The following is a 25,940-nucleotide window of genomic DNA, read 5'->3' as shown; positions in this document are numbered from 1 at the left end:
TGGGCCTAGTAAGATCGCTGTTTTGTTCTCCCCTGTTCCCCTCCCTTGCCTTGTCGCGCTCTGAAACACTTGTGTACGAGCGCGATAGAAATAAAATATCAATCAATCAAGGCAAAGCAAGAAGATATTCTTTATGATGCTTCATACACTTCCTACACCCTGAGGTGACTTCACTAACTAGGACAGTATTGGCATTTTTATATCACTTTTGTACTTCTGAGGTTGATAGAAAGGAAAGGTTAAAGGAAGGAAAAGGTTAAACAGGTTCTCAGAGCATGTGAGCACTTTTAAATTTCCCAATGAAGTCTAGATACAAACCTTTCCCAGCAATATTAACCAATGTATCACCTATGAGGGACAGTAAGAATCAAAGTCAATGGACTGGAAGAGTTTACAGGGAGCCAGGACAGCCAAAGTCAATTGGAGCAGTCAATTGGAGAAAAGTCTATGGAGCTGAGGCACCTCTTAGATGGCAAAATATCTTGCAAGTTAGAGAGTTTGTTGTAGAAAATCACTGTTGGGTCACAAGCTGATACACTTGTGAAAGGTAGAGCTGAAATCAACTCTAGAAAAGCAGCTAATGCAAGTCTCAGCTTAGAAGAGCAGAACTACAGACGGAGTTAAGTACCCCAAAGTCAGAACAGTACCTTTTGTTAGAAGAACCACTTTGCGCCTTTAAACACGTCTGTATAGGCGCGCTATAAATAAAATATATCATATCAAGAAGAGGATCCAGCTGGTTTCTGTCTGCTTGCAGTGATGCAGATCCTGTGTTCCTGGGCCTCAGTCGTGCGAACAAGAGGGAGGATATCTGGAGGACTCCAGCACAGCAATTCAAAAGGTCTGAAGGTATGGCCATTCTTCGGATCAGCGGCACTTCGCAGCTTCAGCGCTTGGTAAACAGCACCACTGCAGATCTTGGACACCGGTTGGGCTTCCTTCACTCCTTGAATCCAGCACTCTGGTGAGGTGCTTGGGTCGTCCTGCTTCGAGAGGGTCCTCAGGAGACTCCTGGAGCTTTTGGCTGGTTTACAGATGTTGCACTAGACTACAGATTTCTCGACCCCTGGCACTTGGTTTCAACAGCAGCAAAGAAGTACAGCCTGTTGGGGAAGGTCTTCCAGAAAAGTTAATCTCTGGGTTAGTTGGTCCAAGGGAAGAAGTCATCCTTTCCGGAGCTGCTCTTGTCGATCAGAAAAAGGAGTTTCAGCACAGCAGCAGGTCTTCACCGGGCAGTTAAACGGTCCAGGAGGATGCAGCAAGCTTCGTTCACGGTTTCTTCATCGGGGTGTTATTCCCAGTGGTCGACTGTCTTCAGTCCAAGAACCCTTGTCTTTTAGGCAGGTTTCTCCCATTCATGCACAGCCTAGCTGTCACTCACACAGCAAGGTGGCATCAGGACTGGGAACATTCAGGTTTCCCTGGAGACTAAGGACAGGGGAGTTTCGAGTACCTCCCTGCACTTGCAGACACACTGGAGCCAGAGGCGTGGTCCAGTAATGAAGCCCGCCAATGGCAAAACGAACAAAGAGCTCAAACCTGGTTTGGCGCACACAGTAAAACCCAAGAAAGACCTCACAAACAAGAAATAGCGAAAAAGGAAGAGGGGGGGGGCATTTTGACAAAATGGTCACCCATGGGTGCTATACTACAGCTGAGGATTCAGCCTGCGGTAGGAAAGCACAATGGTAGGAAAATTAAACTGCTGCCACCAGCCATTTAAAGTAGTGAGGGTAACATACAAAATGTTACATGAGTAAGTAGGAAAAGGGGCTACTAAGTAACCCCCCAGCACTCCACATAAAATGGGTGTGCTGGACCTACAAAGAGAAAAAGTAAAGTCAATGTCACTTTACTATTCTTGGGAACAGTAGTTTACGCAAGAAAAGGTATTTAAACCTTATGAGAAATCTAAGGGATTCCTCTGTGACACTGCACTGAAGGTGCCGTTTGCTAACCATGCAAAAAGTAGATGTCTATGGAGTTTGTCAGACTCCGAAAACAAAGTTAACACATAATCCAAATCAGGTCAATAATACATGAGAGTGAGAAAAGGGGCTCAATCTCTCCAGGGAAAGTCCTAAAGTTCAGCAAAAGAGCTGAAGGTCTCTAAGGTGGGAGGAATTAAGCACTAAAATGAAAATTCTCCCTAACAGCGATACCGGCTCTCGGATGAGGCTTCCAGGGCGTTTCCAGGGAAAGGAAACTTGGGTGCAAGAAGACGTGTACCAGGAGCCCCGAAGTTCAAATAAATTGAACACGCCCCCTTAGGGGTGGATATGAAGCTGGTTATTTTCTAGAGGGAGGTACTATAGTGTCCACAGTTAAGACGTGTGTTCTCATCTTTGATGCTCAGGAAATCACGATCACAGTCTCCACTTGAGGGGTTCATTGAGGGGATAAGAGAGGGGGGACTGCGTGATGTTTTGTCGGGCAAGGGAAGAAATGGTACAATGTGACTAGTCCGTTGCTTCGGTACCCACTGGAAGTCTAGACGCTCATGTTTGTGGGGCGGGGGAAATGTCACGGAAGGAATTGGGTTTATTAGTTCAAATGTTGTTAGTCCATTTTTCTTAATAACTCTGCCTCAACATATGGTCAAGTGCCGTTGCAGAAATGGCGGCACAGGGTCCTTACAGGGTCCTTACAGTGTCAGTGATACAACCCAGTTCCAATGTTAGCTGTGAGTTTTGATTTCACTATAGGCTCCCTAAATGCAAGGGGTGTCCGTTCTCCAGCCAAAAGATCAAAGGTCCTTGGGGAATTTCAGAGATCTGACCTTAATATCAGATTACTGCAAGAAACTCACTGGCAGAAGGGAAAGGAACCTAACTTAAGAGCAAAGGGGAAGTGTTTAAACCATCAGCCACGACCAAGAATAGAGGGATGGCTATAGTCCTGTCTTAACAGATTGGGGTTTAAAGTGGAAAACAAGCTGTCCGACCTAGATGGTTGATAAATGTTTGTGAAGGGGAGGGTTAAAGACAGGTTAGTCACAACGGGCACAGTGCATTGCCCAAATTCTGTTCTGGGAAAGTGTGAAGGATACATTGATACTGTTTGCGGAGGGCAAACTGCTAGTGGGAGAAGACTTCAACATGATCCGAGATCCTGTATGAGACCGAAAAAGACTAGGGTATGCAACTAAGGCTCAGCTGACAGACAACAATCCCAAACGATTCCAGAGAATGGACCGGGACTTAAGAATTACTTCATTGAACCCTCCGTAGAGGATTGACCACACTTATGTTTCATCCATCCACAACTCATACTCTAGAATAGACCTCATTCTGGTGGACTAGTCCAAAAAGGAGCTAGTTACTGACTCCCAGGTAGTTCCAGTTCATTGGTCTGACAACGAATTGGTGAGGATTGGAGTAGGTAACTGGGAGAGCCTTGCAACAAAGGGTAGGTTGAGGTATAACAATCTCCTGCTTAAAGATGCAGAGATAGCCCGAACTATCCTATCAGACAAACTAATTTTTAGCACAATGACAATGGTGTAGTTGGGGGCGAGACCTTGTGGTAGGGATTCAAGGCCACAGGGAGAGGTATTCCAAAACATTTGGGCTCCCAGAAAAAGAGAGAAAGAATGAAAGAAGAGGGGGAACTAGCAGTTATAACCCAAAGGAGAGCCCGGGAGGTGTCTCACCCCAGCTGGTGCTTGCAGGTTAAAACTTTACAAAACTAAGCTTAAGACCCTTCTCATTCAAAAACTGTCCTTTCCTAAACAGAAATATTACGAAACATAGAACAAAGCTGAGAGAATTCTTGCTTGGAGGCATAGGGAGGAGATGAAAAGGAAAATGGTAGTCTTCTTAAAGGCCACCAGACTGTCCTAGGATTTATGATTCTGAGAAAATCTGGGAGGAATTTTTCAAATATTATCAGAACCGTTACTCCTCCGAATTCTCTGGGGACGAGTCTCTAATATCTTCTTTCCTCGAGCGATAGGCAATACGGGGTATCCCCCATGACTTGGCCTTCTCCCTAGAGTCGATATACCAGGTTGGATTGAGTGGGCACAGCTATGTTTTGTTTTTTTGTTTTTTGGTAGTTCTTGTATTCTTATTGATTATTTGGTCCCGTCACCAGATGCCACCCTGTTTGCACAATGGAGTGATTTGTTACATTTGCCAAATATTTGTCTGGGTTTGATGTCCCAGACAGCTGGAAGGACCTGTGCGGAAATTCACTTAAGTTTGTTCTACACTTTCTATTGTAGTATTTGTTAAAAATATGAAGAAATGATGATTCATCAAATAGTTAAGAAATGTTCTTTATTCCAAAAAGGGAAAGGGTTAAGAGATGGGCCTGTTGCAAATTGCGTCCAATGCATTTCGGTCATTAATAACCATCTTCAAGGATAATTTCTAGATAGAAATAGACATATAGAGAAAATCATGTTTTTCACTAAGCATATCATAAAGCTATGGTGGTTTTAACTACATTGAATATTGTGTTAAATTTAAATTCTCCATTTATATCTACCAGGCTTCCTATTATATCTTGACTTGGTTCTAGCCAAAGTTTGAATTTCCTTCAATCTGGGGCCCTCAATATTTCGCCAATGCATCAGTCAATTACTAATGATCCAGTTTCTTTGAAACTCCCAAGTTCTTATAATGTGGTTACAGCACTATAGCATGATATGAAAACAAGTATCACACCTTAATATCTGTTAGTTACTATGTTCAAGAGTCCGTGATCAGGTACCTGCAATGTCAACATATTTGATAGTTTCAATAAATGAATTAAGGTCGGTGGAATCGATATAAAATTCCTGTGCGCTATTTGCCACCTTCGAAGTTAAGGTAAGTATAAAGTTGAGCATTGGCAGCAAATGCCCACCCCCCACAGATCATCCACTGTGATCTGAAAGAAATTATACAGAGAAAATGAAGATCGGGGCGGGCAACTCGCATCTTGATTGGCGATTATGGAGTATAGACAATATGTGATATGACAGTTCTGTAATGTTGTTTATTCCACAAGTTAATAGAGTAGTACAGCCGACACGTGTTTCGACCTCCTGGTCATTTTCAAGGTTTATTCTGAAAAGTCCCAAGGTTAAGTGTTGGTAGGATGACTGGTTTCTACGAGAGACATAGCATCTTGAGCTTGTGATCCAGGCTTGAATGCCAGTCACCTTATGGTTGTATTCATGCAGAGAAATTGGCAACCGCAGAGTCTAATGGTAAGCTGTTGTCGACATACACGATTCAAAGTCCAGGTGCATAGATGCCATAGCCAGTCTACGTACTCGGATAAGATGTTTTGATGCGCAGTCCTGGGTTAAATCCCATATACGAGTCTAAGGCTAAGTAAACCACATTTCAGACATTACAGAACTGTGCCATATCACATATTGTCTATACTCCATAATCACCAATCGGAGCACGAGTTGCCCACCCGATATTCATTTTTCTTTGTATCAATAAGTGCCAAAATGGGGCTTGCATGCGTAACGTGATGACGTCATCGCTTGCCGCCGGCCATTTTGAATAGTTCGGATTTCGTGATGCAATAAAAGTTCAATTAGGATACTTCACCTGCTGGGTATGATCAGATAAAATTGCTTTACAATGGGAAAGTAGCACACTTTGTGATAATGCTTCCTTTAAAGGCAATTAATGTGTTATTGTGCTTCTAGGTTGTTTGGTGGAAAGATTAATGTGAGAAATCAAAAGATAGAGGGGTTCGTAATGCTGCGTGAGGTAACCTTAATGTCACGTCTACCAATGTACTGTTTTTTGAAGAGATGTGGTATTTCTTCATAATCCTCAGGGTTCGTTACATGGTGTAAACAAAGTGCTATCGCCGTTTCACCATTGGTTGCATATTCTGCCGAGTTCTATTCCATAATGTTAACCAATGTGCATTCTGCTATAAAGATGCCCTTTGGACTAAATTTGGTTCAGAGAAAACATGCATAGTTGCATTCTTCGTTCATACCACCTGCAACAGGCCCATCTCTTAACCCTTTCCCTTTTTGGAATAAAGACATTTTTTTCATATTTGTAAAGACTACTACAATAAAAAGTGAAAAACAAACTAAGTGGATTTTCACACAGGTCATTCCAGCTCAGCTGCCTGGGACATCAAACCCAGGTAAATACTTGGCTTCTCCCTAGAGTTTCCTATCTCACCCGAAGAAGCAATTCAAACAACCAAGACTATGAAGTCAGAAGTGACCTCTGGCAGTCATGCCTTCTCTAGGAAAATTTCACAAAATGTACCATCGACCCAGGCATCCTATTTGGTGAGAGTCTTCAACATGGCCCTACAGGCGACACGATCCCGGATACAATGATGGAAGCTATTATTGTGGTTATCTACAAGGAGGGCAGGAATCCATCACTCTGTTCCTCCTATTAGACCAATCTCCTTGCTAAATAACGTAAAAATACTAGAAATAATCCTGGGAAATGGACCATTGTCTCCTCCCCTTTGTTATCCATGCAGACCAAGTTGGCTTTATTCAGGGCAGGCAGGGCTCCGATAACATTAGAAAAACTACCAATTTGATGCATCAAGCAAGATCAGTAGGCCAGGATGCCTGCCTTGTATCGATAGAATCAGAGTCTTTGATTGGGTTGAGTGGCTTTATATGAGAGTTTGAGAAAATGGGTTTGGAGAGAACTTTCGGAAATGGGTTCAAGCACTATACAGATCCCTGACCGCAAAGTTACAGGTCAATTGAGTATTTTCTACATCATTTCACTTTGAGAGGGACACGACAGTGGTGCCCCTTATTGCCCCTGCTTTATGCCATATCCATGGAGCCATTAGCTATCGCTACTAGAACTAATCAATCCACTACAGGGGGGATAACGTGTGGGCAGGTAGAATTTTAACTATTCCTTTTTGCCAATGATATCTTCGGCTCTCGGACACCCGGTGCTCTCTCCCTGAACATCTTCTCCAAACCGAGAAGTTTGAACAGTTCTCGTGCCCAAGAATAAACATTGATAAATCATGTCTAATGCATATGGGAGAGTGTGCTTCCCAGTGGGATTCCAGAACAAGACTTTTGGGTATGAGGGTGGAAAAATTACCCATTGAATATGTAGGGGTCTACCTCACAAGAGATCCAACTAATTTAAAACAAGCTATTTTTAACCCCTTTCTAAAAGCCATAAACTGGGACCTGAAAAGATGGGACCCAACTTGGTACAGTTGTAGGACCTTCGTCAAGACAAACATTCTCCAGCTCCTTCGTTACCCGTTTACAGCTCTTCCAAGCATTGTCCCACAAAGCTTCTCCAGCGAGCGGAATGGGTCGATTAGTAGGTTCATATGGCAGACCAAACAACCAAGGGTGAAAAGAGCCACTCCCAAGGGACCTTGGAGGCTTTGGTTTTCCTAGACTTCCTCCACCACTAACAAGCCTCCCAACTACAGGTGCTCCTAGAAATAAATGAGGGAAGATATAGATCCCATCGGACGTATTTAGAAGATTGGGAAACTCATCCTCATAAAGTGAGGGCTCCATTATGGGCGATCCATAGTGAATTATCTAGCTGGCTAAGGGAACACCAAACCCTGGGAGCGCTCGAGACGGTTTGGAAAAAGAAAGCAAATAGGAGGACCCTTCTCCCATGACATCTGTGTGGGCTTCTGCACTTCACTTATCTGGCTAGGGATTTTGCCATGCTCAACGCTGGAATGGGCAGACCAACTATTCAAGGAGGGTGAATTTCTTAAATTCGTGGAAGTGGATGAGTTCTTAGGGAAGGACACAATTACCATTGTTGACTACCTTCGACTTAAGCGATTGCAGACCAGAAATGGCACGCTCTCTTGTCCAGAGAACTTACTCCGTTTGAGCAGGTTTTAAACTCCTCAGTTAATAGTAAGTGGATCCCCTCAAAATTATACAAAACCCTCATCTCTGCAGACCTCACAGGGAGGCAGACTTTTAATAGATATTGTGGACGTGTCTGGCCTGTGGAGACCATAGGGAGTAAGATCGGGCAAAGATCTTGAAGATCAGCTTTCACGGGAATCTCTTCACATCCATCATGGAACGCAACCTCAAAACTGGCACAGGCAAACCCTTAAAGTATCTAGGATGTTCCAAAGAGTCTCCCCACTTTGCCCCAGAGCTTGTGGTCAGGTAGAGCCACTTTCCCCATACGTGGTGGCACTGCCCAGGAATAACAAATATTTGGGGCAAACTCTTGGACTGCATAAGGGAGATTACTGGGTTACAGCTCACTCTAGACCCAATCCAGATGTTGCTGGGCATTCTGTCAACGGACAGGGAGGAATACAGATTTCCCAGGATGTGGCAGGCGATGCTCAGGGTGGGGAGGCTGGTGATGGCCCAAAGATGGAAAAATTAAAAAGGTCCCCTCCAAGTCAGAGTGAGAGATAAAACTCCAAGAGATTATGGGAATGGAAAAATTTACTGCACTGCAATAATGAACGATCGTATGAGATCTTTTCAAGAAAAATGGGGACCCTTCATTACCTGGTGGGATGAAAAAGAAGGTTGACGCCTGGCGTGAGACAGGCACTCTGGGTGGGAGGTGGGTTGTGAAGTGGGACGGTGACCCCACCCCTGCTTGGGCATCACCCGGATAAGGGATAGGTTTTGGAATGTGTTCAAGAGTTGGGTGGCTCGAGATAACCTGTCTTGTGGGATACATACCCTTTTACCAGTGGAGTATGGGAGCCTGTGTGTTATACTGGTAACTGGAACCTAATGGTCGACCCCAAATGCCTTGCAATTGCTGTCAACGATAATATTCATGACGGAACATTGACAAGTGTTAAGAGGGGGGGAAGGGGGTCAGTTGGGAAGGGGAAGAGTTTTGCTCATGTGTTCATGGCGACTGTTGGTACAAAGGAAAATAAAAAGCCAATAAAATGTAAGTTAAAAAAAAACGCCAAGTTACAATGTAACAAACAATACACTTCCATATCACAATGAAGTAAAACCCAAAAGACAACAATCATACTATTTTCATCATAGATAAAATAATAAACACTGTAAATGGACTAATGCGACAGGCTCGATACAGACTAAAACTTGGATACTCAACATCCAATATTACCAACTGATTACATCAATTTCAGCTTCTGTAAAAATGATAGGCCCACAAGGGACTAAATTAATTTCAGATTCTGTCAGAATCGAAGGACTGCAAGAGTCAACGACACAGATTCTCCCCCCAAAACCCTCAACCACAAATTCCCCAAGTCCACATGTGCAAGATTGTGGACACATTTCCAAAAAATGTCTATTTGCAGGGGCAGAAGTGCTGCACAAAATAAGACTAAGTGGCTCAAGTTCTAAATCTCCTTCAGATTGCTACAGAAGCGACAAAATACCAATTTCCTGAGCAGTTGGCTCCTTATACACACTATTTCTTTCATTTCCAGGACATTCAATCAGAACCTCATGAAATTATCCCTCCAACTCCTATTAGGAAATCTCTCCAAATAAGGCTCTGTCGTGCCCACTCCCTTATGATCTAACTTTAAGTGTGCGTAAAAAGCATGCCAGCCAGGGCCTCCCCCCCCCCTTTGCATCCAGTCCCTCAGAGAGTCACTACCAGCTTTACTTTTCTTGGATTAGAAATAAAGATTTCCTGAGACAGATATAATTCGTCAAGCTGGATACAACAGTGGTTCACAAAGTCACTTATTGGAAAGCCAGAACACTTCAAAGCAGCAGGATACATATCAGCGTACATCGTGTTCGTAGGAGGGCATAGTATTTTCCTGTAAAGGGCCTGCTGTTTCCACACCACCCTACTATGTGTTGATTGCAAACCCAATTCATGGTGTATCATAGTTAAAAGGAAGACATTTTGGTATGAAATACAAGACTCTCCTCCACAGAAACACCTCATAATAACCCAGCTCATCCACCAACCACATGGGCAAAACTTCTAAACCATATATTCGTTTTGGGATTGATTTACCAATATAGAATTGGAGGACTGGAAATGTCCCCAATTTCCTGTTAACCTCTCCCATTTGGGCTGCTAACATACTAGCTTCCCCAATTAGGTTCTCTGTACTAAGATTTATTCGGATAGGCTGATATCAGGAATCCCAAATAGACAAGATCACTACTAGTAATCAGTCTAGCCTTATCAATTAGCCATGCAAATTTGCTAGGCTTTTTACTAAGAGAACATTTCATCAGATTAGTTTTAGAGAGGTTAATTTTTAACTGGTTTGCCTATATATACACACTCGGCTAACAGCAATAGTTTGCTACAATCCCAACATGTGTGCTATCCATGGGAATAAAGCCACCAGCCCATACACCCAAAACTCCAACCATACATCCCCTAAATGGGGATTAGATTAGCAAACTGGCAGTTGGGTTTCAAGAGCGTTAATAGACCAAAAATCGGTTTCCATGTTCCCAGAGATAATGGCCAGCATAGGCTCCACCATCATGCTGTAAAAGAATGGGACGATGGGATTTGCACCAATTCTTATACCTTTGCATTTCTTGCTGCATGAAACTGACATAAAACTGGTCATATCCCTCTCACTTAGTCTAATTTCTCCAATTACTTTCTTGCTCAATTTTCTGGGGGGTTGGCCTTCCTGATCAAAACTATTCGGTGATATTTCCCAGCCTTCTCCTTCCTATTCTTTTTTTTGTTAGTGGTAAAATGAAATCTTGAATAAAAGAAATAAAAAAATTAGCAGTAGAATATATTAACAACTTCTGCTCCAGAAAGGAGTTTAAAAATGTTCAATATTTATATAAGAACAACGTTCAGTATTGTTATTGTTCCATTTTAGCCTATTCAGGCGACAGTTTACTAAAAGAGAGCAGTGTCTGCGCTCTTCCCCTTTTTTGGGGGGAATGTTAAAGTTTGCCACTAACATTAGGATCACTCAGAAAGGAGTCCTTAATATGAAAGTCTGTGCATATGTCCAATACGCTTCTAGTAAAAAAAAAACATAACTCAGAACAGAGAACGGATTAACCTTGTGGCACGTATAGATTCAGAGTAGGTTTGGTGATTACAGTCATTAAACCCGAACAGACCCCATTCAACCATTGTCCGTCGCCACAAATTCCCTTGTCGACATTTAATTGATTCTCCCAATGAAGCCCCCAAATTGCACACAATCACCTTCAGAAGGAGGGGCAAACCAACAGGTGCAGGTCAAGTCCCCAGCAACAATTACATTACCACTACACCTTGCAGTGTACCTCTCCTCAAGAAGTATGGCTAATCTCCCCAAAAAAGTCCCCAAATCCACATGAGATTGTTGCCAATAAATATTCACCACCAAATAATATAACTGGACTTGATTAAGTTCCTGTGAAAGGGTTACTACCAACACGCCCCTGCCCAATTCCCACAGATTTATCAGTTTAAAACCTGAATCATTACGCACTGCAGCGATAAGCCTCCCCGCCGGCACCCTTACCCCAAGATGGACACCCTAGGCTCCCTTTAGTAGCAGGTTTAAAAGCCACATAATACACATCAAAGTTGGGGCAAGACACCAGCCAAACTTCCTGCAAAAGCAGGAGTGAAAAAGATTATTCCCCATGTATTGCCCAAAACCCTGCACATTCCATGAAATGACATTAAAATGATCATCTGTGCTAAAGTTGCCGTTTTAATTCCTTAAACTGAGTGATAGATTCTTTCAATGCCACCGCCAGCCACCTACATTCAGTCACATTGATGGGGTTATTCCCGAGAAAACCACTCTCTCACTCCCCCAATCTCACACTTCTTACCTAGCTTACGATCAGCTCACACCCCTCCCAATGGTTTTGGGGAAGCCCCTGCTTGCAAGTACCTTGTACTCGACCTCCTATAGGGGGGCAGGCTCGAATTTCGGATTGGATAAGCAGGAGCTAAAAGCAGCTTCTGGGTGTCCAGAAGTAACCCCTGACCAGGAGCTACCTATGCGGAATGACGAGTGTTGCGCAAAACTAACTTCCACATAAAATGCAAACATATAATGTTGTCCTTTATTTATAACCGTGTTTCTTTAAATGTTGTATAGATGTGTCTGAATGTTTTATTTATAGATTAGCCCAAACACAGAGTCAAATTCACATAGATGTGTTTGTTCAGCATCAGTAGTTGGCCTGTGGAGCCAAAAGGTAGCTCCTGGTTGGTGTTAAACTAACCAGACTCCTTTAGACTACAAACAGGAGAAAATAGCTCCCTGCTTCCCTCAATTTCGAACCCTTGCGATGTATGCATTAATATAAATGTTGCTTGACATCTAAAGTGCCATTTGTGAAAATCAACATGACAATACAGCTTATTTTTGGTGTCAAAAATGTTATCTGTTTATTTTTGAAGGATGACAGCATAGTACTAACTCAAACGCCAATTCCCTGCGACAGTGAAGTTCAAAAGTAACATTTCAAAATCATTTATTTTTAAAATGTTATATTTACTTTCAATGATCTACTGTATCTTTTTAAAGAATACATATTTTTACAAAAAATGTATTCAATTGATTTAATGATTTACCATTTTGTGTTGTATGATTGAATAACTTATGGTGCAAAATGAACAGACAACTTTACTTATGAAGATTTAATCTTTGTGAATTAACAAGTCAACTTCAAATAAATACTATACAATTTGTGTTGAATGTGATATGCTCAATGAGTCTACTACTGAAGCAGTCGAAATTGAAGATACACATGGGCCACAGATATACAAATAATAGTAATAGTCATCATTTAGCATCTATTGTACCTTTAATAGAACTTTGTGCGTGAGGCGTTTTCCATACTCAAATTGTGTTCTTGTATTTATGTTAGATGAAATCGAATTACGACCGTTTACAACTTTTTGCGAATGCTTTGTTACAGTTTAGTTATCAAATCGGTGACTCAAGATTGACTGTATCAAAGCACACAGGGAAACCAGGGTAAATAGCATCCAAGCTATTCCGCTTTTTTAAAGTGGTTGTTTAGACATTGTTAAGTTGTTGTTAGATTGTAAGATTGCCATTTGTTAGAATGGATTTCTAAACTCTGGCCTGATGGACAGATATTTAGGAGGCCACCCTCGTTAGTGAAACGGGGTACACTTCTGGGAAAATAGCCAGACCAATTCACCGTAGCTTGGGGAGCTTTCAAGGCTAAGTCTCACGGTGATCAGAGGTCTTTGATGAGCACACACAGTGAAACACCAAGAATTACCATTAGACAGAAGTATACAAAAATATACAATTTATTAGGCCCAAGAATAAACACAAGTGAATATTGAAAAGTAATAGCAAAATACTGCACACACAACACACTATGTAAAATATATAAATAGCCACTGGAGCCAATGCGATAAAGTTAGAAACTCCACCAATACCTGCACAGGAAAAAGGCAGATAATCTTCAGAAATGAAAAACCCTAACTTAATAGGTCCAACCCTACGATGAGTGGAGCCTTGGGTTTAAGGTTCGAGGTGCATGTAAAAGCGAGCGGTCGTGCGTAAAAGTCCCAAAGCACCTTTCTAGGAAGCTGGCAAAGTTAGGGGCAGATTTCTGAAGGGTGAAAACAGGTTCAAAGAGTCAGGGGATGGTCTGCTGCTATGACCAAAGCTATTCCCAACTTTCGGAGGACTTTAGGAAGCAGAGGCTACCCAAACCAAAGAGGACCACAAGGGATCCTCTGTGCGTAAAAAGTGTTTTCAGTACTCGCCGCGTTTTGGGACAGATTTTGTGGGGAGTGTTATGAGCCTATGCTCATAAGCAAAGATTATAACACTTCCCCCTCCCTTGGGAAACAAACAAAGAACGAGGGAAAATGACCAGCATTGTACCCGAGTCATCACAAAACAAGCACTGAACTACAGAACACAGCGGACGTCCATGTCCGTAATTGCAGCACCCAACATAAGGAAATCTTTCACTGGGCCAACCGGACCACTACCATAAATACTCCACAGGCCACCATTATAACACTTCTCCCCCCTTTATTCAACAAAGAAACAACCACCCTAAGGTCCACACTCAAACCCTCACACACTCGACCAACAATCACACACACACAGACACACACCACACCAGACTGACATTCACTCAATATTAACTCCAACTATAAAATAGTTTGCCCACAAGAGCAAGGAAGAAATACCAAAAACTAAGAGGTGCTACTAAACACCAGCACCCAAAACAAACTCTTTGTACTTGGAGGGAACCTTCCTCTCCCTGCCAGACCGAGTATGTGTAGGAATAGAGTCGGTCGCCCCAGCAGCGGACACTTCACATTCATCCACCGGAACATCCCTAACACCAGAATCAGGCACAGTGATGAGAAAGGAATGTTCTTCAACACCCTGGGGATCAAGAGCCGCTCCACTAACAATGGGCTGCAAGTTAACTAGTCCCTCATTCTCCTCCCGGACTGCTGAGCCTTCTAAGGGGACATCACAACCCACCCCAGCATCTCTTGAACCTTTACCGGGCACACTAGACTCACCACCCGCAGAAACCACTTTCTCCTTGTCCACCACTACTACACGCCTGAGACTCCAGGTGGATCCATCATCAAGTTTTACATAGCCACGACCACGCTTGACCACTTTGCATGGATTTAAGTATTTGCTGAGACCCTTGGCCACAAACCTAGGATTCCTAATCTGAACCCAATCACCAATCTTCACAGGAAGGGGCTTCCTACGGGCCATTTGCTCACTCAAGAACCGTTCTTGCTTGCTCCAAACTCGATCCAAAACTTCCCGCATGTCCACCTGTGTCTGAACACCGCCACCCAGGGCTGGCACTCTCAACTTGGAGCCAGTTTTCCTCCCTCGCATTAGCTCAAAAGGAGAATGACCAGTAACAATAGATGGGGTAAGCCTTAAGTGATTCTGACACCACTGATTCTGACACCACTCTTCTCCACGGAAGACCATTGGCAAGAGCCAACTGGATGGCCCCCTTGATAAAATGAATCATGCGTTCTACCAGACCGTTGGCTTGTGGGTTGTATAGTGCAACTCTATGATGACCCATTGTCAGTAACTAAACCTGCAGGCACACCCTCCCTGTCAAACACTGCAGAGAGGAACTCCACCACTTTCTCAGCGGTAACCGTAGACAAAGCTGTGGCCTCCACCCATCGAGATGTATAATCCACCATAACGACAATAAACCTTAAACCTCCCCCCAATGCATCAATGGGGCCCATTATGTCAAGCGCCACCTTGGACCACACATCACGGGGTAGTTCCACCGGATAAATAGGTTGGGGAGCGGGAACCTTGCTCTTGTCACTAGTGTAACAAGCTGCACAATCCTTCACCACGTCCTCCACATCAGCATCCATTTGGGGCCTTCAATAATCTTCTCTGAGCCTTCTCTTGGTCATGGACCTCCGTATATGCCCCTCATGGGCCAAGTCAACAAGTTTCCCTCTAAGGGAACGAGGAGGAATCAACCTCAGGCCTCTAGCCACACCCCATGGACCCACCGACAATTCTTCCCAGACCTGGCCATAGGATTTTGACAAAGCTGGACCTAAAACTTCACTGCTAAGCGCCGTCTTCATTTCCATCAGCTCAGGATCAGCTGCACATTCTGTACCCCACTCATGTTCCGACACTGCGGGCACCACACTGGCAACCAGGCTACAATAGTCCCCTGCCACATCTTGGAGCCCAAGATCACCGTCAGATTTCGGAAAGTGCGACAGACAATCCGCTACCGCATTGCTAGTTCCCGGGACATACTCAACTTTGAAATTAAACTCCGCCATATCGGCCATCCACCTCATGATCCTTGAAGACGTGTGTGATAACCCTTTAGTGGTCAACACATGCACTAAAGGCTTGTGGTCCGTACGCAGGGTGTATTCGATTCCCCACACAAAGGTCCTGAAATATTTGGAGGCCCACACAGCAGCGAGAGCCTCCCTCTCTATGACGGCATACCTACCTTCAGCCTCTCTGAGCACTCTAGATGCAAAAACAATAGGTCGCAGTTCACCATCCACCCTTTGCTCCAAAACATCACCTATGCCATACTCACTCGCATTCACAGTAAGAAATGTTTTCCTGGCCGGAGAGAAGGACCCTAGGGACGGGGCTTGTTCAATCTCTTCCTTCAACCTGACAAATTCCGCCTGACACTGATCCGACCATGCAAAATGCACACCTTTCTTCAGCATACGAAGGCACAAATCTACTATAATACTCCGCAAGACCCATGAAGGATCTCAACTGGTCCTTGTTTACCGGGGCCGGTGCATCACTCAAAGCCGTCACCAACTCTGCCTTGGGATGAATACCCTCAGCGTCCAATGAATGTCCCAAATAAGTCACACTGGGAACCCCTACTTTACATTTGCTAACTTTGACAGTGAGACCACAATCCTTCAAGACACCCATCACTTTAAGAACCCTGCAATCATGCTCAGCTTGTGATCTACCCCACACAAGGATGTCATCCTGGAAACATTCCACCCCCTTAATGTCCCCAAAGAGTTTTTGCATAATCCTCTGAAAAACCGCCGCAGCGGAGGCCAAGCCGAAGGGCATCCTACAAAAAACGGAATGCGCCAAAAGGGGTCACGAAGGATGCGAGTGGGCGAGATTCCTTGTGCAGGTCTATCTGGTGATAGACAGACGTGAGATCAAAAGTAGAAAAACATGAAGCCCCTGATACCAAGGAAAGCATCTCGTTAATATTGGGTAGGGGGTGTCTATCAACCCAAATGCATGAATTGAGATCTCTGAGGTCTACACACATCCTCATTCCTCCCATCACCCTTGCGTGCCAACACCACTGGGGCCAACCATTCTGAACACTCTACATCTTCTATGACCCCAGATTCCTTGAGTTTGTGCAGTTCCTCCTTTAAAGCATCACGAGCCATGATGGGGACCCTTCTGACTTTGTGGACAACAGGTACTACACCTCTCTTGAGAACTATCTTGTGTGCAAAACCCTTCAATTTGCCCAACTTAGAAGTAAAAACTGAGGGAAACCCACTCTCCAAAATTTCAGCCGTGATGCCCCGAGACCACACAGTACAATTGTTCTCTTCAGTCAGACTCATCACTGGAACAAGTTTCCCGGGTCTAATCAACAGCTCCAGAGCAGCTTGTTCTTCCCACCCAACAACGGGGTGACCCTTGTGGGCCATGTACAACTTGCCCCTAGCTGTTCTACCTTGAAACTCTATGTCAGCCCATTCAAATCCCAGGACTTTAATGGGTAGACGCCCATAAGCGTATGGGTTTATGTCAGGAGAGGATAAATCAGATACTCTTTTGTGGAACTTGGATTCATATAGCTCTGGGGATATCATAGTGTATGGAGACCCTGTGTCCAGCATCATTTCCAACGGGACGCCATTAACCATGAGCGTTGCCCAAGCTCTTTTCTTGCAGTTCTCCACACTCAGCAATGAACCCTCAGGCACACTTCTCTCACTCCCGTCTGAACAACCCATGTAGCCCACTATTGCACATCATCATCATCATTAGTGTCCACAATCTTCACCGAGTCCTTGATGGATAGGACACCCCTACACATGCGGGCATAATGTCCCTTAGCTTTGCATTTCCTACAAACCACATTGGCAGCAGGACACCCCTTTGCACCCGCTACATGGCCACGCCACCCACATTTCCTGCACAGGTCCTTCGAGGAAGACACAGCCCTGTTGTCTTTATTCCTCCCTTTAGCTTGCGTAGTCCCGCGCGGAATCACAGCATGTACAGCTTACCCCTTATCAGTCATCACTCTCACACTTTTCCTGGATTCTTCAATTGCACGGGCTATCTCAATGACCTTATCTAGAGGTGGATCTTTCTCTATCCATAGTCTCTCGGACATGCACATCACACGTCCGCATCATCACTTGATCACGGATGTACTCGTCTATGGTGCCTGTGAATTTGCACGTTGCTATTAAAGTACGTAGAGCGGTTACATAAGCATCAATGCCTTCACTGGAATCTTGAGCTCTCGAGAAAAAGTGATATCTCTCAAGTACCACATTGGCTCTCTTGCCAAACCTCGCTTTCAATTTTCCTAAGGCTGTTTCATAGGCTAGTACTACTCCTGGTAGGGCATCACCCCCTTCAGCTCCTTCCGCGGGAGCAGCAGGGGCAGCATGCACATTGGGGCCAGGAAGATGCCTGAACAGTCTGAGTCCTTCAGTTCCCAAACAATTGAGTAGAGCAGCCTCTTTTTCATCATCTGTAAATTTGGCGCCACCTGCCGCCCTTAGGTAAACTTAACGTGTCAACCCATAAGTCCCATACAATTGGAGGTTCACCGGGACTGGCCAGAAAGGCTGGGGGCGGACGCGCATTGTTGTGCTGCATGTTGGGACAGATGCAAACTGGCTGGCAAGTTTACTTGGAAGGGCACCGTTCAACTTCCTCTAATCACTGTCCATGCTTTCCAGGCCTTCTGGATAATAGATAGTTAGAACAATGTCAGATTAGTAGACACAGGGTTACATTTTCCTCTCCGAGCGAAAAAGGGGAACGCCCCTTTGGTACTCCTTCCTCCACTGCTGGACGGACAGCTTCTGCGTGGGTTGGGACTCTGCCCGGCAAGAGAGCTCAGTCTCCGCTCTCCCCCTTGCTGGTGACTTCCTCCTCAGATGTCCGTGGAAAAAGGAGAAGCACTACGCTGAACCAGCCGGAGAGCTGGGACCGCAGTTGCGCGTGGGCCAGAGCTGCCGGCTCCTCGATCGTCTGTTTCCCGACTCACCGCTCTCCCCCTCTCCGCTGTCGCCGGACTCTGCGGCGCTGGGCTCCGGCAAGGAGGGCATGGAAATGGGCTGCTCACTGCTCTCCCCCTCTCTGCTGTCTCCGGACTCTGCGGCGCTGCGAGGAAATGGGCCGCTCTCCCGCTCTCCCTCTCTCTGCTATCCCCGGATTCCCTGGCGCTGCGCTCCGGTAAAAGGGGCGTGGAAATGGGCACCGTTAGCGTTGCTAGCGGGAGTGGGGAAGGGTCACGGAGCTCCTCACCTGTTTCTGTCGCTGTGGGAGCACCGCACTCGACCCAGTTTGGGGAGCGCAGGCCAGACAGCACACCGGTCCGCGTTGCCGACATGTGTGAGGGTTTGAGTGTGGACTTTAGGGTGGTTGTTTCTTTGTTGAATAAAGGGGGGAGAAGTGTTATAATTGCTCTTGGATTCCACCCATGCTCTGATGTCATGTTTGCTTATGTTATGGTTCTACATTCCAAGAGGACGGTTAGCAGTTGATCTGGAGAGCTGTAATGTAGGCTCAGCACTGCTGGGCTTAGGCTGGTTGCCAATAAAGAAGCCTCAGTGAGCAAAGGTGTTGATGGGGTGTGGGGCTGTCCCAGTGTTTTCTCCCTTATACTTGGTCCCGATGGGATTCCACATGCACAGTCCTGGTCTTGGACGTTCAGCAGAGGACGGTGAATGGTGAGAGGGGGACTTTTGTGCCGGCGCTGGATGTAGTGTCACTTATCTTCACTTCCTGGATTCGTGTTTGGGCCCTTCAATGAACCGTGTGGACTCGAAGAAGATCAAGTAACTGATAGACAAGGTTAGTGTCTTGGGCCAGTGTGTCGTTGTCCTTTATGTCGTGGCTCAACTCTTAGGGGTGCGAGGTGTAGCTTCCGGTTAGAGTAAGGGGCTAATGTTGTGAGGCCGTTGTCCCTTCCCAGTGGTGTGTTTTGTTGTGGCCATGTTAAGCCATAGTTGCCATGATAAGCCATATTTTGAAATTCTGTTAGTCTATGCTCACTGTTTAGGGTGGTGCTTCCATGGATTAGAGGGTTTATTCCTTATGTGGGAAGCAAGGACATGTGGGTGGTGTTTTCATCTTTACGTAGCACAGTGTGTTGCATTGGAATTTTGACAATGGGGCTATAACACGCTGGACTGGCGGGTGGTTTTTCCTAAGGACTGGAATATATTGGACTTGAGGCTAGTGGTCTAAGGGACAACGTTCATTGGGAATGTAATGAAAAGCAATTGTAATGCAAATTGTACCAAGAAATGTGAATTGTATGAAATGTACAATGATGTTTTGTTTTCTTGTTGTTTTGTGAGGTGAGTGGGTGAATGTAGTGTCAATATGGCTATGAAGTTTTTCATGCCAATCTTTGGGTTTGGTGTTTGGCTTAGGTGTAGATGTCCGGGTGGATCTATGTCGCTTCATTTCCATTGCTTCTTACTCGTCATCTATAATAATTGTGGATGGCCCGGTGGCTTCACGCGATATGCTGTTCAGGTATTTATTGAGTATGCGCATACTCAGGTTTTATTAGGTGTGTGTGCGGTGGCGGCGGCGTATACAAGTTTTATGTGCCTTTATGCAGGTCAATGTTGTGACATCCGGGAGAGTTCACAATGTTGTATTGTGGGATGTCAATCTGAAATAATGGATGCTTGTGGGTCCATTCTTTCCAGTTTTTAGGTTGTGGATGCCGGATTGGGTCCACGAAACTGGGTGGTGTTCTGTGGTCAGTATACTGTTACTTTTCCGGTTTTAGGCTGGTGGGTCCACCATTCCATTGGCGTTATGTGGCGAGTACACGGTTATTACTCAGTGTTTTGGTCTTCTTAAGTGCCATGTAGGGAATTTTCCACATGCACATGGCTATGTAAGAGGTGTTGTGTGCATGATAGGCGTTTCATGTGGGGAGTACATTTTTTTGCACATAGCCATGTTAGAGGTTAGCGAATTCCAAGGGTAGTTCAATCTCATGCCATGTGCCTTGGCGTTGTACGGGTTTGCCCCAGGTTTGTTTTATACCGGTTGGTTGGGGCGTGTTAAGATGTGTTGTTAAGCCATATTCAGTCAGATGCGTTGTAGGACTTTTGGTAATTCTCTTTGTAAGATTACTGTGGAGTGGTTTGCTTGTTTAGTATTAGCCTGGTCCCTCGCTTTTGTTGTGCTCTGTTGAGCTGGGTTGTGCTCGGTGGTGGCAGTTCCGAGACTCTGGGGTGCAGACCAGAGTGGGAAGATGTTTGTGCGATGGTGGTATAGGTTGGTTAGGAAGTTGTGTTCTCTAATGAACTGCGTCATCTGGGAGTGGCAGTCCTGGGTTCCGAGGTGCAGCTCGGAACGGTGGTAGTGCATTATTTGTTATTTGTGTTCCTTTTAGGTTTCCATCGCGGGTTTGTGTAGTTTCTGGTGGAATTTTAGGTGGTATTTTGAAACCTAGGAATTACATCGGCATTTGATCTGGAGTTTGGTCATGTGGTGGTGCGGTGTTTGTTGATGGTCCGTGTGGGCCTGTGGAGCATTTATGGTAGTGGTCCCGTTGGCCCAGTGAAAGATTTCCTTATGTTGGGTGCTGCAATTACGGACATGGATGGCCGCTGTGTTCTGTAGTTCAGTGCTTGTTTTGTGATGACTTGGGTACAATGCTGGTCATTTTCCCTCGTTCTTTGTTTCCCAAGGGAGGGGGAAGTGTTATAATCTATGCTTATGAGCATAGGCTCATAACTAGGCTGTGGAATGGTGAGGGTGTCATGTGGAATGTGGAGGTTCATCTGTTCTATTATTGACGGTTGGCTTTTCAGTAAGCAAAGGTGTTGATGGGGTGTGGGACTGTCCCAGTGTTTTCTCCCTTATACTTGTATCCTGTGTTTCCCCTACAATCCTAATGTTTGATGGAAGAGCTGGAACTGGACATTAAAGACCCATTATAACTTACCTTGAGTACCAGGAAACCTTCTTTCCTACACATTGCAGATAGTGACTCTGCACATTATAAGATGTGTTTTCACCATAAAGTTTCTCTTCAGATCAGGCAGCAAAAATATTGGCGATACTTAGTCATCTCATGGTACAGTACCACTCATCCAAACATATCTGTTGAGCTGGGTGGATTGATGCACAGCGCAGGCTCCTATATGTCATGTTGATATTTGCATGCTTTATCAAGAAACGATTCCAATCCGCTGGTTAGGGCCAGTTTAGTCAGTGGTGTAAGGGCTGTATGTTGGTACAATTTAAGGATTGCTGGGTTCTTAATGAGCCATCTGGGTTCTTTCCGGGCTTAATAAGTTAGAAATCGTGCATTTCATTTTATTTCCATTTTTCCTTCTCAGAATTTCTGAATTGTTTTGTCCAGCCATTACACCTGCAAACCATACCTTTTTGTTCGACTTTCATCTGCCCCGACCCAAATGATTTTGCTGCTGTCTGTCTCTCCCTCTTAAGTGGCCAGTTAGCCCCCACCCGCTCCTGGGCCACATGTCCCTGCAAGAAGATAGCTCATCATGTTAATGCACCTGCCGTAGAATGTTGTGTGCAACCATAACGTCAAGCTGCCTAAGAGACTGACAGAGGAATCGAAGAGAGGGAAATCTGGAGAGGAGGAGGGGGTAGGAAAGGGCAGAGCAGAAGAATGAGGGATGGGGCGGGAAGTAATGTGTGGTGAGAGAAGGCGAGATGAGAGATATTGGAAACAGGAGTGAGATGGAACTCGTCCTGAGACATTTACACACAGACACAAACTCTGAGAAACAAAAAGATAGGAAACTGAAAATTAATCCATACCCTCGCAGAGGCAGCAAGGATACAGGAAGGGATTTACCACCCTTCAAACTGTGCAGCAGAACCACAGGCCTCCTGAAGCACAAGGCTTCTATGAGGCCCACTTTCTAACGGGGCTGAGAAAATGCAAACCATTCATTATGATGGTCATCACCCCACCTCCCAAATCTTACTCTGATGGCCAGATAGCGTCAGGCCCCATCAACATTTTCAGTTGAAATGAGTTCCGAGCCATAGAGGGGACGTACATTGGCAGTCTTAGGACACAGCAACATGGTCCTTTAATTCAGGAGATTAAATGTGCGTTTTGCAGGGCACACATTACAGGTTGCATTTGTTGGTGCCTTCCAGCTATCACCTCCCTCGTGCCTCTTGCAGTATCCAGCAACCTTCTTAACGCTGTGTTGCAGTGTTACACGGGTGCCTTCTCCCATTACCACACTAATGTTAAAAAGCTATTAGAAACTTGTCAGTGGTCATTTAGCATGTAATCTCCCCACTGGATGCCTTGACATGATAATCTGCAACCATTAGCCCCCTTGCTGCATTCTTTTGACTCCATTTTAATTCAAGCACTCCACTGCTTCTGAACTTAACCGTTTTCCCAGCTGTAGAGAAGGGGTCTGCAAAATATCTTTTTGAAATAGGCCCTACCAGCCCTGACATTTTCAGACGGCCCTTAAAGTTTCATAATTCTTTGTATTCTTCCAACCCTTCGAACCTTCCTCCCCATGGTCTCCGTTTTAATCCGATTTATGCAGGCAAGGATCAAAACTCTGGAATGGTTCCACGTGACTTAATTCTCAGCGGGTAGGCCTGTGCTTTACATCAAATCACAGCACATTAGTGCTGATTGTAACCTCATTGTTGTATGTCTCCGCCGTGAGGCTATGGCTTGAATGGGCACATATAATGGGCCCTCGCTTGGGTAGATTTTAGGTTGTTAGCATTTTTTGATTTAAAATTGTCTTTCTGATGTACTGCGCCATTATGGATTAATGTATCAGGCGGCAACTGTACGTGAAAATACATTTGCGTGGAAAGATTACATGTCATAGTGGTAATTTAAATAAACTGTATTTTACGTTCATACTGGTTTGCTTTTCTAGGCTCCTGAATGAAAGGCACAGCATTATTCTATATTCATTTGGACACCCTACAACAGAAACCCATGTTTTAGCCGAAGATTTTAGCGTTTTACCACTTGTTGGTGCACATCGTGGTACCTTTTGTGACATGTGGGTTAAGGATTCGTTAAGTGCAAAATAGAAAATATGTTGCCCCCTAACTAAAAATCAAAAGTCGGCACCCATGCTATTTGTACTAGGTTCCTTAAACATGTACATAAACTCATGTGCTGTGCTAGCCATACCTGTCCCATTGCCTTGGTAATGACGGGTAGCAGAAAAGCCAGGCTCTTCCCAGAGCCAGTGTCTGCGCTGGCCACGACATCCCTGCCAGCTAGCCCAGCTGGCAGCAGCTGCATCTGCACTCGGGTGGGAACCTCGTAGCCAGCCCTGAATAAGTTCTCTTGAAGCGTCTTCGGTAGACCACAGTGCTCAAACTCCACAATGGGCCTCGGAGGCTTCGGTCCCCGCACAGACAGGCCCAGCTGTTCTTGCAAGCGCAGCACCTGATCGTCCTGCAGTTGAGCGATGAATGGGTGCTCCTGATACCGGTAGCGGTGCTCGGGTGAATGCGGCGTATTTGGAGGCAGCGTTGGCACCGCATGCTCTGGCGGCTTCGGCCCTTCTCCAGCTTGCAGCAGTCCCCGGGCCTTGCACTCCAAACTGCACACGTCCTGCTCGGTCTGATGGCAAACGTACTCCCCGTAACGGCCGCACTGCGTGCACACTGGCTCCCCAGGCTCCGGCCATCGCTGGTTCTTACTGAATGACTTCACCGGCTCTTCCTCGGCGTTTTCCGGGGAGCTCTGTGGGAGAGGGGCTTCAGGGAGCAAGGCTGAGCCCGCTGGGGAGCAGGCATCGGTAAGAGATGCGGGTGAATATACAGCGCAAATCTCGGTTGACAGGCCGGATCCTCCGGGGCAGCCCGTATCGGAAAGTTGGGCTGAGCGCCCATACTGGTATTCTTTGCCTGCACATGAAGTACTTAGCACGTCAGTTTCTCCCAAACAAGAGCGGCTTCTCTTTGCCGGGAAGCTCTCTTCCACACCGGCCCTCTTCACTTTCAGAGACCGAGGTACAAACATGGGTCACAGTTGAATTGAGCGCTCCTAGCTCTCATAACACAGTAACATTTTACAGAGTAGTATTGCCATTTCCCATTAAAGGAAAGGACGTAGCAACGTTCTCTCATCACATGTCTTACGTTGGCACGTCCCCCACCATACAACACGGAGACCTATCCTCCGTGTGAAAGAAAAAAATGTCCCTGCGAATTTTCCAGGCGGATATGTGGGCATACTTGCCAACTTTCTGTGACCAAAAAGATGTAGGATTTTTCAAGTTTCAAAAATAATACTTAGCATAACAATGACAAAACAGGAAATTACAAAACATACATTGTTGGCACCACTGGAGAATTCTAAAATGCACAACCCATCAAACAGCACAACATCGAAAGATGCTCAAATGTTTAAAATGTATAATTGTGAATGGTCAGTTAACACCAAATTCAATTAACTAACTTCACAGAAAATAATCACACAGAGCTGGTAAGCAACGTTTGCCACTGCTCTATAGCAGCAGCCCAGGCAGTACATATTTATTCCTGCAGTGCAGGTTGAACACTGAACAAGATGGAGACTGATTACCTCCTCAGTCTGATAGGCAGATGCTCTGTAATGGCGGTACGCTCTGCCACTTGCCTTCACTGGTGGTTCACCTAAGATCTGTCCAGGCAAGAGTGCAGGACAGAGTCATGTAGCTGTCAGGTCAGTGGATTGATCTGAGCCCATCACTCAAATGTATCACTTACCCGCCCACTGCACAGACATATTAATTACCTTAGAGTCACATAAATTACCTGCCACTGTTAAAAGCAGTAGGATCTGTCCCCCAAATCTGTAGGCGGTAGGACTGCTTAAAAAGCAGTAGCCTACTGCCTAAATCAGTAGGGTTGGCAAGTATGTGTGGGGCTAGGGGTATATTTCGATAATTGCCGCCCATTGTAGAGGTGTTTCATTGAGTGCGAACAAGGATGTATGGGTGGGCTTTGCAAAAAGGGTAGGTCTGGATGGGGTCAGTGGTGGAAGTGGAAAAAAGGAACTAGTGCTACTCTGGTTGCATCCAAAAAGGAGGGAGTGGGATCGACGGACAGATGGTGGGGGGTTTGAGCAGTGGCATCACCAGAAATCAAATTTAGGAGGGGCACAGACAAAGGTAAGGGGGGGCCTATAAAAGTGCAATGTGTGAAGTCAGAAGCACTCCTGCAGAGAATCTTTTGTGCCCACCAACTACCACACCCCGCTGCACCTCCCCTCCCATCATACTGTAGGCAGCAAAACATTA

General features: G+C 45.3%; 1 protein-coding gene across 1 annotated transcript in view; it reads right to left on the bottom strand.

Annotated features, from left to right (window-relative positions):
* Positions 1 to 24,857, bottom strand: part of DDX59 (DEAD-box helicase 59) — a 223,358-nt gene extending 198,501 nt beyond the window's left edge. The window contains exon 1 of the mRNA XM_069641229.1: positions 23,840 to 24,857. Within this exon, the coding sequence (XP_069497330.1) occupies positions 23,840 to 24,679 (840 nt within the window). The 5' untranslated portion in view covers positions 24,680 to 24,857. The remainder of the gene's footprint in view (positions 1 to 23,839) is intronic.
* Positions 24,858 to 25,940: the final 1,083 nt, after the last annotated feature.

The sequence above is a fragment of the Ambystoma mexicanum genome, chromosome 1q (genome assembly GCF_040938575.1).
Source record: "Ambystoma mexicanum isolate Mex_15411 chromosome 1q, UKY_AmexF1_1, whole genome shotgun sequence".
NCBI lineage: Eukaryota > Metazoa > Chordata > Amphibia > Caudata > Ambystomatidae > Ambystoma > Ambystoma mexicanum.
Note: the sequence above shows the minus strand (reverse complement) of the source record. Positions and strands in the feature narration are given on the sequence as shown.